The 14,520-nt window shown below is 35.8% G+C and overlaps 1 protein-coding gene across 2 annotated transcripts in view; it reads right to left on the bottom strand.

The window, feature by feature from the left end:
- Positions 1-515: 515 nt before the first annotated feature.
- CLVS2 (clavesin 2) overlaps positions 516-14,520 on the bottom strand; it is a 72,487-nt gene continuing 58,482 nt past the window's right edge. The window contains exons 6-7 of one of the 2 annotated variants that reach the window (XM_019951915.3): positions 7,649-7,773; positions 516-7,161 (exon numbers count right to left, since the gene is read on the bottom strand). In XM_019951915.3, coding sequence (XP_019807474.1) covers positions 7,686-7,773 — 88 coding nt within the window. In that variant the 3' untranslated portion in view covers positions 516-7,161; positions 7,649-7,685. Of the gene's footprint in view, positions 7,774-14,520 lie in introns of both variants that reach the window. The other variant, XM_033867679.2, reaches the window with a different exon arrangement.

Genomic DNA, 14,520 nt, shown 5'->3' with positions numbered 1-14,520 from the left:
ATGGTTTTGAGCTCAAAATGACTTTTCATCTGAGGTATCTTGTAGCCTCTCTAGGTGTAAATATAAGCCATGAATATATAGACACAACATCTAATGATCTTAGGGTGACTTCCAAAGATAAAGCTCAAAAGTTATGTAAAATTTGGGCCCTGGAGTAGAGACCAGATTTGGGAGAAAGGGAAAGAGAATTCTCGGCTCATGATAAATTCCCACTTTGATGATGTTTTAAAAAAATATTTCTTATTAAGAAAAAAAGGACTCTCCTTAAATGTATACTACTGGCTAATACATAACTTATTGAAACAACTTAAGATATTCATGCAGTCTTTTTGGATTTGCTACTAAATTCCAGTCACTATTCAAGGCACTGGTAATACAACAGTAAACAAGACAGACACAAATATCTGCCTGTGTGGAGTTCATATTCCATTAGGGGAAAATGCAAAGTGAACAAAATAAATAAGCTTTATGCTGTATTAGAAGGTGATAAAAGCTATGGAGAAGAAATAGAGCAGAAAAAAATACGTGAAGAAACACAGGGCCATGTGATTTTAAATAGGGAAATCCAGAGAGTTCTAAGAAGGTGTCATTTGAGCAAAGATCTGAAGGAGATGAGGGAATAAGCTACGGGGATGTCTGGGGGAAAGAGGCAGAAGGAACAGAGAGTAAAAGTTCTGAGGTGGAGGAATGCTTGGCAATTTCCTGGGAGTGCAAGGATGACCATTTAGCAAGACAATTAAAGAGTAGATGAAAGCTTAAGAGATGATCTAAGAAAAGTCAAGGTCAGGGGTGAGAGGGTATAGTGTCTAGAACTTCAGAAGCAAGAAATTACTTAACAATTACATTTGCATCGTACAGGTAAAGATGCCAGCCCAATCAGAAAATATGCTCTTCTGCTATACTGGTGCTTACAAACCTCGTATCACTCCTCCTCAAACATCGTTATAAGGACTGTGGTTTTTACTCTTGCAGAGAGTTTTGAGAGGAATGAAATCATCTGAGCTCACTCACATGTTGTGCTATAAATTGATTCTAGGGGGCAAGGGCAGAAGCAAGGACACTAGTTTTCAGATTATTAAACTATTCCAGGTAGAAAATGAAACCTTGGAGCAAGGTACTGATGATGAAGGTTAGAGAAGTGGTCAGAGTGTGGATACGATACTTTGAAAAGGAGCTAAAAGTATGAGCTAGCAGATTGGATGTGGTTTTGAGATCAAGAGAGGAGGGATAGAGTGACTATAAAGTTTTAAGCCCTAGAAACTAGAAGGTTAGGGTTGACTCTTAGTGAGATGGTAAGGTTATAAAGAGGAAACAGGTTCAGGATAGAGAAGTTTGGTTTTGTAAATGTTAAATGTGAGATGTCCGTTAAACATCCAAATAAAATGTTTAGATATATGAATTCAACAGAAAGGATATTACCAGTCTTCCCCACGAATCCCAGGTACAAAGAACATTTAATAATTTTCTAGCAATATAGTCTTATTACATATGTTTTTAAATTTTTAGGAAGGATTTATAAATCAGGATGCAAATATTTCAGTCCTATGCAACTGAGTGAGTTGTGTTTATATGGGTATAACATAGCATTTTTTCTTAAAAGACAACTAAGCATTTACGGTTTCCAACTGATACTTTTATGCTTCCAGTTAGAAAAAAGGGAATAAGAGCATATTTTATTTTTAGAGAAAAGTGATACTTAGAGATAAGGGTTTTGGTGGTGCTGCTGTGTGCAGACAGACTACACACCAGAGCCCTGCCCATCATGTCCCCATGGCCTCTGTTCTTGGGCTAAGAATGTTTAACTCTTGATATCAGAAAGTCTTGACATTTTGAAATCATTTTCTGTATTTAGAATTAGTAATACAGTTTAATGCACTTTTAAGTGACAAGGAGTGCAGACCATATCTCTGGCTTTTTGTGTATTGTCTGGTTGCCCTTGTTTTATTCCTACTCAGGATGCTTCTGCAGTAGCTGCTAGAAACGTGGGCTCCTCCTGACAGAGCTTTAGAAAGAGGCAGCAATAACGAGACTTGATAACCTCAAAAGCTGTGCACAGGAAAATCATCTGCGTTTGAGCTAAAGAAAGTCATGAAATCAATTATAGAGGATTCTAGTTAGGTGTCTCTTGCCCCTCCATAGATGGTTTTTCATCCACAGGTAAGATAAACGAGGAAAACTCGCAGAAGATACAAATGTGTATTTATTAAGTAAGCATTTTTTTCAAGTCAGAATGAATTTTTTTTAATTTTACTTAATTATTTTTATAGAATTTAAATCAATGTTTTTTATAATTCAAATTTCTGAATTTAGTTCCTTGTCTAATCCAATAACATTATATGAAAATGTGAAAATGTTAGTTATTTTACTTATTGATCATTCCCATTGCTCCATGCAACTTAAAAGTTAACTTACTTCTTCATTCAAGCTCTCCTTTGAAGTCTTGTCTAGAAGTTATAGACTATTGAAAATGTAATTTTAATGAAATGAATTGTGTTTTTCCCTTTAGCCCCAAACATACAAGTATCAGAAAATTTCAGGTGTCCTAACCAAAATAGCTAACTACAATTTCTCTCAAAATAAAGTTCCTGTTGCCCATTTTTAGATGACATTTTAGAAATCTCCATTTCACAGATGCAAAGATCCATACTACAAAATTCAACATCTACTATATGCAAAATAAAGGCTTTTTTAAAGCAAAAATGTATATTAATTCAAAATTACATTATACCATTTTTAATATTGTATTGGAATAAACAATTCCCTCCAAAGGTCAAAGGTAGTTGAGCCAAATAGTAAACAGTGTGCTCAGTATTCTTATAATTACCTCTTAGACATCTTATTTAATCTGTTTTGAAAACAAACACTACTTAGTTTGGGGAGTTTTATTTATCTTTTACACAAATATGAAAACTGAAAAACTGAATTAAGAACAAGACAGAGCTTTGAACCTCTGTTATATATAACCAATTATAATGCATTGCAATTTTTTAATATGGTTTAGGGTTTGTTCACTTCTTATCTAGGTCCCTCTCATTCACCACAAGAACTAAGTTTGACAGAATAAATGCATTGCTATCATTAAGGAAAAAAATATTTGCATGAAATTTGAAACTAAGTCAAATACTGACTGACCAAATACCTTCTGAATTGTAACAATGTCCACTATTTACTATAAAAGTGCATTTATTGTATTTAAGACCTATGCTTATTTGTTTTCTAATTTTTTTTTATTTCAACAGTATCATTTGCACTCCTTTAAAAAAAATAGTACAACTTGAGTGTCTCAGTCCAGTGCATTGCTATTTCATGTTTTTCTCCTACAGTATAGGGGAATAGATTCCCACGCTCAGCGCAGAATAGGTTCCATAGTATTATGGCCATGTGCCGGGCTAATCTATGGATATTTACTAAATAAAAACTTCAATTCATGAAAAAAATGATATGCTTTAAGCCATTAAAGCGATATAATAATGTTTCAAAGCCAAGCCTCCTTATGTATTTATTATTTTCTCCCTTTCAAATAGTAATAGTGCTAACTAGTTCCAAGAGCATATTGGAAAACATTTTTTTCAACTAAAACAAAACAAAATCCTTTTCACTACTAAAGATAATTACACACACACTGGATATTTAGCCAGTCCTCCACGTTTGTTCCAATATATTTTAGGTAACCTGCTGATTCTTACATGATCTAACAGCCTCATAAATTTAAAATGTATCACTATTTCTTAGGCTATATAGCTATATAGCACATATAAAATGGAACATTTGCCTATTAGCCGATTGATGCAAAAAATGTAAATACCATATCTGAAAGTTCACACATCGTGCCAGAGCTCTGCTCCTTTTATTTTGTGTTGAAAGTCATTCTGAAATGTCCTCATAACTGGCGGCAGTTTTTCAAGTAATTATTAATAAACACACACCAAATAAGAAGCAAAAGAAATTATTAACCAACCAAACCAGCTTGACGCTTAGATAAAATAACGTAAGATTGTACAACCTTTCAGCAGGTTTTCTTGATATAACTTCTTTAAAGGACCATAAGCATGTCCATACACTTTTGGGTTATTTGTAGATGAAAAGGAAGTCTGTTCCTGAAGACACACTGCCATAGCTCTAAAAGTTTCTTTTTGTGAAGAGTAGTAAACATGTTTCTTGATGTTTAAAACAATTCTGCATTACCTTGATGCATCAGAGGGACCTCTGTTCCCTCAGAAATATTACGGAAACTTCAAATGTTTAATTTAACAATGTGACCTAGTTAATATTAAAGAGAACCCAGCTGCTTGGCTTTCTTGCTTATGAATGTACGAATTTTCAGTACTGTAAAGTAAACAAGCATTTTATATGAAAACACTTAAGGAATGTCTCTGCCTACACTTAGGCAAACTATTAATGAAATAAAAGTAATCATGCATGCACTTCAAAAACTTGCTTGCAACACTCAATTTAATATTTGTATATTGTTTTAGCATAGTGCCATGTTTGTCAGTAACATGTTGAAGTTACTGTATTGAACTTACACAATAAAGACAATACTATACGAGAATACTCAAAGCAAGACCTCAAATATCCTTCTTCAGATTATAGCTATATTTCACCCTTATAATATAATAGATGCATGTATTTACTTTTTGGAAGAGAGAACAAATAGAATCCACATTCTAGTATCACTGCTTTATTCCATTTTTTAAAGAGGCACTTCTTCATATTTCTTAGAATATATTTTTATGATAATCTCTTCCTTTTAAAATATCAGTCAAAAATGTGTGCAAATATCACGGACAACATAAGGAAGTTACTTATTTTTAAACCAGCTTTGGAAGCAGCTGCCCCTGAAACACTGGAGAAAAGAAATGATACAAGAAATAGAAGGTTAGGCAGGCTAAGTGAGGGAAGTAAATGAATTATGGGCCTATTCCAAATCAAACGTGGTAATTCTTTGATGCCTACAAATTTTAAGTAACAAGATAACTGAAAAAGAAAAGCATAGCTCTCAAAATAGAGAGGCAAATCATTAGAGCAAACAGTCTAGTGCTCGTGTGTATGTGTGAGTGGGGATGTACTATCTCAATGAAATCGAAAGAATATAAGGGTGCTTATTTACTATGTATGTAACAGTAGACATAGCAACATAACACAGAAAATCACATGAGGAAAAAGAAAATTCCTAAACAGTGTTAGTTAGCTGGTGCTGAGGGGAAAATTCATAAAGATCAAATGTTCTCTAAGCAGCTTCAAAAACATTACTGGAAATTTTTTTCCAGACTGAAAAGACATAGGCAGACCGAACTAGATACAGCAATTTCAAAACACATCATTGTTGTAATTTGTTCATTCATTTAAAAATATTTTACACAATCCAGCCAACTCTCAATTGCTCATTTGAAAAAGAGCCGTCAAGCAGCAATGCCAATGCAGTTTCCAAATGTGGGGTAGGGAGAGAGTGTGAATGATACTTATAAGTGGGTAGGTATACACATAAAATATGCCTTCCAAGTTATTTTTGTATATGACACTAGCCTATGACAGGGGGAAAAAAAAGCTGGCTATGCTGGTTGACATCTGAAGCTGGTAGAATTCTGAAAATTGGCAATAAATGGTGCATATCAAATGAAACTCATGAAAATGCAAGGTTGACTGGCCTCCTGTACTTACTTTCTTTCCATTTTATTCCATCATATTGTCTAACACTTGCTTGTATAGTATATAAAGCCCAATGCTAAAAAATGTATGTCAAGTTGGCAAAAACGTAAGAACAACATTGGTTAGGTTCTTAGATTAAGAGTTGCTGTGGCTTTTTATTCCAATGCATTCCAATCTCTGTAATATTTATGGGTGGAGCAGAGGACCGACAGTCATTATTCTTCTGCATTTGATTGGAGGTCAGCATTTTTAAGGTATCTTGCATTCATATTTTTAATGTATATTTATGTATTTTTACAAATACTAGACAGTCCATTGGTGACACTGCAGAATCGTGTACTGATCTTGATTTTAAGATTCTTAGCTATAGAATTAGAACTTGACTTTTTAAAGCTTTTGATTAAGAAGTATATGAAGGCTGCTACATGCCTTTATTTCTGTTGGTTTCCAAAAGTTCCTTGAGATATTTTTCTTTCAAAAGAATATTTTAATGTTAAATCCTCAGTCTCAAAACTTACCACTCTGAAAAGGTGGTAAAAATCTTGCTTTTTCACACTAGAATTTGAAATTTAAAGTTAAATTTTTAAAATGTGCTATCATTGCAGAATTTTTATGAAGTGAAAACTTTAACATAAGCATTCCAAATCTAGATTTATACTATAATATAGTATCTCAGATGCCCTCAGAAGATTTCATTATCTCTCCTGGATGCAATATGCTCTTAAAATCTTTTCTGAGAAGAAAACGTGAACTTACTGGATCATTAGGAAAATTAACTTGAATTTGGGGAAAACAATATTACTCTCCATCACCTGATACTGCCTACTGCCTTTGTTGATACCTGTTGTTTTTTTGAAGACAAAATATATTGCACTAAAATGGCAGAGTCAAGATTGCATTACAAATTAAATTGAATTCCCTTAAATAAGTTCACTGAAAGTCTGTTTTACTATACCTCATTTTCATTAACTTTAATGGAAGTGGTTTTCCAGAGTTAGCATTGCATACAGTAATCTATAACATCTCTAAGACCATTGAATATGTGTGATTTACTTTGTAAGCCTGTCACATTGAGGATTTATTAGAGCTCAGTAAAAATATATACGTGTGTGAGAATATATATATTTTTTCAACCAGTGCACAAGAATTAGAAATTAGCCCCTTATTGGTACTTGGCAACTTTTATGTTCAAAATTAGCTGTCAAATACCATTCATGTATGAGTTCTCTTTCTCTTGATCAAAGAGTTTTGGGGGAAAAAGTTTCTTAAAGTACATCAGACAGGGATAAAATGGGGTCTGGAATAAAGGACACATTGTGAAGACAGCAGTTTAAAAAGAATCCACTCTCTTTCAGAATTCCACATCTTAATTTGGGGAACATATTTTTTCACAAGACTCCAGGAATTAAACAACATAGAAGAGTTCAAGTGTTGAGTTTACCAGGTCATTTGCCATTCCTTGTCTCCCAAATGCAAGGCCAGTGATAGTCACCAGGGTACGTTTTCTGTGAACTGAAAATCACTAGACAGTTAACACATTTATCATAATAATTTCCTAGAATCATCTAGTTCCCTGTGCCCATTAAATGTACCTTTGAGTACGACAGTTTCAGAGAAAAACAACGAAACAATCACTATGATAGCTGAAATATGGCTTCATAGGAAACAGGGCTACATTTAATTAGCTTTAATTGCTTATGTGTCTTTTCTGTTCTTGTTATAGTTCATATCACTGGCATAGACTCATAAGCCAATCTTCCAATTTAAGTTACTACCAAAATTTACAAACTTGACGTGAAGAGTACATTGTATTTACAAAGAACTTGGCACTTACAGAATAAATTATTGACCTTTTAAAAAAAATTCAGACCAGGGCACCCATGGTTCAGGCAAACGGGAAAGCCTGATGTCTTATATATTATGCTACATTAACGTGAATAAATAAATTTCCAGCTGGTAATTCCTCCACAGCGCTGGCCCTGGTGCTGAAAACAAGTACCTTCCATTTCTAATCCATGGGGAGGGTAGAGAAGTTATCAGTCCAGAGAGAGCAAAGGTTGCATGTTTTCTTCCTCATTTTTATCCATGCGTTTTAACACTGTAGGATCCACAACTGATTGGGATCTAGAAATGATAAAGCCAATGTCAGTGCGTTACTGCCAAACAATCACCTTCTGTTCTCTGTCTTTTCTCCTTTATTACTTCTCTCATGGATGCGGATTAACTTTTTCTACAACAAGAGACTTATGAACTGAGAATGCTGCACATTTAAAGAGATACAGTTATGGTGATGTTTTGCATCAAAGGAAACAATCCCCTCTGGCCTCTGAATAGAATAATGCACAGCAGAGGATTCTAAATACATAATAATAGGCTTAAGTTCTCTTCTTTACAGTCAAGCAAGAGACTTTTCTTTGAGTCTGAGAATTTCTAGTACAGGACTGATGCATTCCAAGAGATCACCAAATGGGGGAATTATTACAGTGAACTTATTGTTATAAGAAAAGAAGTAGAAATAAAAGGAGCCTTGATTCCTGTCTGAAAGGGCTCTATGAAACGACTTCAACAGGAATGTGCATTTTTAACCATCTTTTTTTATATTTAATGAGAACTTTAGGAAAAAAATCAATATTTCAATATGAGTTTTGTTCAATTTTCCACTAGGGCATCTGAATAAAATCAATCTTACTCTTGAAAACTTTAAGAAAAGTAGAAACCCCTCTTGTTTAGTCAGGAGCACTTTATGATTAGGAAAGCAAATAATGTGAAAACCTCTTGCACATGCCTTTGATAGCAGGTGGGAATTATATCTCAGTTCCTCACTAGGAAACAACATAAAACTGGGAAGGAGGAAAGTCAATGAAAAGTGCTACTGTGGTGGCAGGAAGCTGTCATCTTAATGGCTATGGCATTAAAGAAGCAGCTGCCCTTTTAAATTATCCTCCATAATGAATTTTTCCCCTGCTGCTGCATTCCAACCATTTGGCTATTGCTGTGGCAATATGCCTCTTCACAGACCTCATTAATTTTCAAAAAGAAAGACTATAAACTAAAATACAACCACACATGCTAATGAAGAAGAACAGCAATGGAACTAATTATCAAAGCAAAAATAATTACAGAATTAACTGATAAATTGACTCCTTCATTTAAATAAACTTAAATTCATTTCTAAAGAGAGAATGAAAAGGAAGGTGAGAATTTTAAAATAAGGAGGTTTATTTCCTAAGTCACTTTCACTATTTTACCTCAATAATAGGTATTAGATGCATGTATCAGAATGGAGAATGGCTGCAGTTGAATGTGGGGTGCGTGTGTGTGTGTGTGTGTGTGTCTGTGTGTGTGCAGGAGAGAGAAAGAGACAGAGAGAGAGGGAAGGAGAAGGAGAAATGATAATTTATCTTAGAAAAAAGTACATGAATAAAATACATTTTAACACAATTGACAATTGCACAAAGCACTTAATAATTAGACTTGTAACATTGTTTTTCTTAGACTCAACTGAAATAATTGGTTTCCCAAGATGAATCCATGCTAAAATATACAGGGGTTCATTTAATGTCCTGCACTAGAGGGTTACTTGACAACGAGTACCCACTAGACTATAAATTCCATGAGCAGGGACTTTATCAGTTTCTCTCCTTGCTATGAACACAATGCATGTCACAGAGTCTGTTACACAGTAGGATTTCGATTAACTTTTATCCAATAAATAGCTTCCATACTGAAAGAAGATGGCTATCAAGCATTCAAAGCGAAGAGTGATGAAGATAAAGCAATTTATCCTGTGGAGAAAGAAATTCTTAACAAAAACATTTATTTTAAAATTCTCACAAATTTATTTTAAAATTCTCACAAAGTTAAATGTTGAGGCATATCCTAATAATATTCAAGTACACACCAAAGCTCTTCAGACAGCACAGAGTCTACAATATAATCATTTGCCATAATGTTCTATTAAAACACACATCATACAAATACACATACGCATGCACACACATCTTTTAAATCCTTACGTTCCTTGACTACTTTTACTATCAAATGTAAAATAGATAGCTAGTGGGCAGCAGCCGCATAGCACAGGGAGATCAGCTCGGTGCTTTGTGACCACCTAGAGGGGTGGGATAGGGAGGGTGGGAGGGAGGGAGACACAAGAGGGAAGAGATATGGGGACATATGTATATGCATAACTGATTCACTTTGTTATAAAGCAGAAAGTAACACACCATTGTAAAGCAATTATACTCCAATAAAGATGTTAAAAATTTTTTTTAAATAAAAAAATATTAGAGGATATGGCAATTTTAATAAAATAGTTTAAATTACAGTGCACTATCCAACCTGGGATTAAGTTCCTAGTTTGCTTTTTTTAAAAACATCTTTATTGGAGTATAATTGCTTTACAATGGTGTGTTAGTTTCTGCTTTAAAACAAAGTGAATCAGCTATATGCATACATATATCCCCATAACCCCTCCCTCTTGCGTCTCCCTCCCACCCTCCCTATCCCACCCCTCTAGGTGGTCACAAAGCACCGAGCTGATCTCCCTATGCTATGTGGCTGCTGCCCACTAGCTATCTATTTTATGTTTGGTAGTGTATATATGTCCTAGTTTGCTTTTATCATGCACTACAGATGTCAGAATTGTTGGATGATGAATGCTGCTGGCTCAATACGCAGAACGATTCCTCAATAAAACAAGCCAGGCAGAAACAATTTCTGATTAAGATTTTTTTGATATTTAATTGCCCCAAGTGTACTGTTGTTTTAGTCTAGATTTTCTTTTGTGCTCTCTTATACAAAAAAACAGGGTTATTTGTGCAGGATCATAACAGTTAATAAATTGGTCTGTTTCAACTGCAATAGAGGAAGTTATCTAACATTAACTCACAGTACATCTTAGCAGTCTCCAGCCTCTACTGTCTTTCAATGAATAACTTTTTTCCTCATGAAAACCTATAGTTTAACTTTAATTATCCAGGTATCATTTATTTATTTATTATGTATCTACAATATTGTGCTATACCTTAGTGTTTAAGAGACTAGATTTTAGACAGAAATGGATTCCAATTCCACCTTCTGTTATTTATTAGTTCTGTGACCAAGGGAAGGCTATTTAAACTTCCTAAGATTTTGTTCCCTTATCTGTAAAATGGGGAAAATAATACCTACATCATACAGACGTATTGAGGATCAAGTGCAATAATGCATGCATAACCCCCGGCATTAATTCCGGCAGATAGCATATGGTAGTGGTTAAGGAAATAACTTAGAGAACACTATTACCTGTGTTCCAGCATTAGCATTGTAGCTTTGGAGCTATGTGAAATGCAGAAGTTACTTACCTTTTCTGTATCTGGGTCTCCTCATCAATAAGATGGGTATAGTATTACCTTATTAGTTGTTTAGAAAAGCAAAGGAGTTGATGTATACAAAGCATTAGGTAGGGTTTGGCACGTAGTAACCATAGGTGTTGAATATTATTTAATAAAATGGAAGTGCATATTACCATTAACAACATGAGTGTTGATGCTCACTGCAACTGTTGCGTGCCAGACACTATCCTGGGTCCTAGAGGCATAAGGTAAAAGACAGTCCCCGAGTTCAAGGAACCCATTCTCTAGTGAAGTTTGTATTCTTTCACATGATTATACTGTCTCTCCACAAATTTACACGGAGGAACATAATCTTCTAGCTATACACGTAACTAAATTCACCCAAAGGAACAGTTATCTACAACTCTTTGGTGAAGGAATGATTTTTCCCCTCTCAATCTAAGAATGATATAAAACTGGAAAAGGAGATGGAGAAGGGTGGAACCTAGAAACAATTTTCTCCCATCCTTGATGGGGAACTACCATCCCCTGCCAGAGAGAAGATCAAAATAAAGTGAAACAACTTTCTTGATCTTATTCTTCAGGAGTTTTCAAATAGAACCATATAAGCTTCATATGATACAAAAGCTACACCAAACAAAGGATGTCTGAAATTCCAATCAGCCCATGTCAGAAGCAAGAAACTCAGGGTTGAGGAGGTCGTCGTGCTGTAAGTCAAGTCTTCAGGGGACAAAATGTCCTAATTAATTGGAGAAGAAAATCAGGATCCAAAAAGACTTCAAAATGTGGATCGCCTGAACCAAATCTAACAAGATGATGTCAATTAAAATAATGTGCTTGGAGGAAAAAGCTAAACACAGAAATAAAGAATTATGAGGATAAGGATCTATAAGTAAAGAGACCAGTTTTAAGGGGTTCAGTATGAGTCAGCAATGTGCCTTGGTTGCCTGAACGGCAGCAACAGTGACAGCAACAGTAACTAAAGGAAGCCAATGAGGTCCTCACTGCAAAGCCAGAATTCTGGAACCTCTATGCAAGTAATGATAACGTCAGATGTCACCTCTACAATTCTAAACACTGCACCTAAAAGGGGCCACTGACAGACAGCAGAGGACTCCTTCATTCATTTAACTGGTGCCTAGTGAGCATGGTTTGTGTGCCAGGCTCCACTCCAGGCACTGAGGATTCAGAAGAGAACAGGATAGACAAAGCCACTAAAGTCTCCCTGAAGCTTACATTGCAGGACAGGGGGATAAATAACTAAATAAAATCAATCATTTCACTGACTAATAATGAACTATGAAGAAAATAAAGAAGGTGATTGATAGGAAGTGTCTAGAATGAGTAGGAAGTAGAGCTGATTAAGACCTGGTGACTGAGAAAGACCAAAAGACCCTCTTGAGGAGATGACCTTTGATTGGGGCCAGCCATTGGAAGACAGAGGAAAAGAATATTCCAGCCAGAGGTGACAAGAATAAAGACCCTTGGATAGGAACAAACTGGGGAGGCTGAAGGAGAATAAAGAAGGATGTTGTGTCTGAAAGGTAGGGGAGGAGAGAAAAGGTAAATAAACTTAGAGGAGAGAGGTAGGCAGGATCAGATCATGCAGCATATTGTAAGTCTCGATATGGAGTTGATTGTATTCATTGTATAATCAGCAGTCACTTAGAAATTCAAAGCAGAGAAGTGAAATGATCTGATTTACATTTTTAAAATATTATTTTGACTGCCACATGGATAATATAATAAATGGAAGGTAGGGGAGCAGGGTAAAGGTGGAGGCAAAGAGAGCAGGTAGGAAGTTTTGGAGGAAGTGTAGGTGATGGGGATGCAGCTAAGGCTGTAGAGGATATGGAGAGAGGTGTGCTCAGAGGAGGGGACCACATTAGTTAACAAGTCACAGAAGGAGGGGCTAAAGGAAATGAGCATTGCTAGCTGGCAAAGGAAAAGACTAAGGGACACCTATGAGAGCTGTCTCCAAATCCTCATGTAGCTCAGTTCTGTCACAGAAGAGTAGACAAGATGTATATCAACAACATGAAAGACTCTGTACCTCATGGATTGGAACCTTGTTCCATCACATATAGACTATGTGACTTTGGGGATACGAATATCTGTTTAACAAGGTTGTTGTGAGAATTAAATAAGTGAATGTTACCAAAAAAGTACCTAGTAAGGGCCTAACTCATGAGAAGTTTATTAAAAATGGTAGATTGTAACAATTATCACTGTTAGAATTTTAATTTTTATCAGAAGGAACCTATTCTTAGGTAATGGCTTTTAACCATTTTTGTCTTAGACAACTTTGAGAATTTGATGAAATATGCCTTCTCTCCAGAAAAAAAAAGCACTATATATACATTTATATATCTATATATACACACATACATTCAAACATATACACACACAGTTTTGAATACAACTTTTATCACTTTACAGACCACTTTTAGGGTCCATCAATGAACCCCTTTGGTGAGGAGAGCATATAACTCAAATTAGGAAGCCTTGTTTTAAGAGGAGGGAGTTGAAAAGCCCAAACTTGATTTAAAGATAAGCTTGTCCATTAGTGGAGAAATTAAAGCTGAAGATGTTCCTGGCCTTTCCATTCTCTCCAAGGAGTTGTGGAGCAGCCTGGGGAGAGAAAGGCATCACACCCCGCCCCCCAAGAACAGCAGCAGCTGCAGCAGCAAATAAAAGAGGCCAGACTCAAAGATGCCACTGCATGAGTCAGTGGTGACCGAATGACCCTAAGGCTTTCCTCAGAGAAGGATGCAAGATAGTGTTTGCAATGACATGGGAGATGCCCTTGTGTCCTCCCTGAATTACGTGAAGAGAGACTTGTAGGAGCTGTGGTTCCTTTATTTCCAGGATAGGAAATGAACCAAGAAATAATATTTGTGATCCAAATGAACGCTGGGCTGGTGTGGCCTGGGGTAGCATAAGAATTAGATGTCTTCATCTAATTGCTACAGAATGCAAACTCAGAGGCAGTTACGCATTTGTGTGTGTCTGGCAACCCCCTTGCCCTCGATCACCAGTAGATCATGGCTGGACATATGTTTTACCCATATTGGATACAAAACGCCTAGGGAAGTTTTTATTACAGAGCATGTGTTGAATAAATACCCATTGACTGAAAGAAAACAGGCCTAATAACACTATGAGAGTCAAAGCAGGAAATCAGATTCTGACTCAACAGTGAATTCTGTAAAGATTAAAGCTGTAGGGAAAGACAGTGTTTTGCCCCAGGAATGGCTAGACAGAAACTTTTAAACAGAAACTTGGCAGAGATGCTGAAAAAAGAACGTAAGCTTTGAATGTTAGTGTTTGAAGTGTGTGTCTGTTCGCTCTATGGATCCCTTCCTTCAAATGAAATCTTACACAGGAGTCCAAAAATTTGTTTAGATAGTCAGTCTCACTGCAGTGGAGATGGGCACTGTCCCCACCCGCTACCTGCTTGCCCTGAGGCACTCAACCAGAACCTTAAAGAACAGTTTGAAAAGCCACTGGATTGGCTGACTTCTAAGGGGCCAGC

Source organism: Tursiops truncatus, chromosome 12 (assembly GCF_011762595.2).
Source record: "Tursiops truncatus isolate mTurTru1 chromosome 12, mTurTru1.mat.Y, whole genome shotgun sequence".
NCBI lineage: Eukaryota > Metazoa > Chordata > Mammalia > Artiodactyla > Delphinidae > Tursiops > Tursiops truncatus.
Note: the sequence above shows the minus strand (reverse complement) of the source record. Positions and strands in the feature narration are given on the sequence as shown.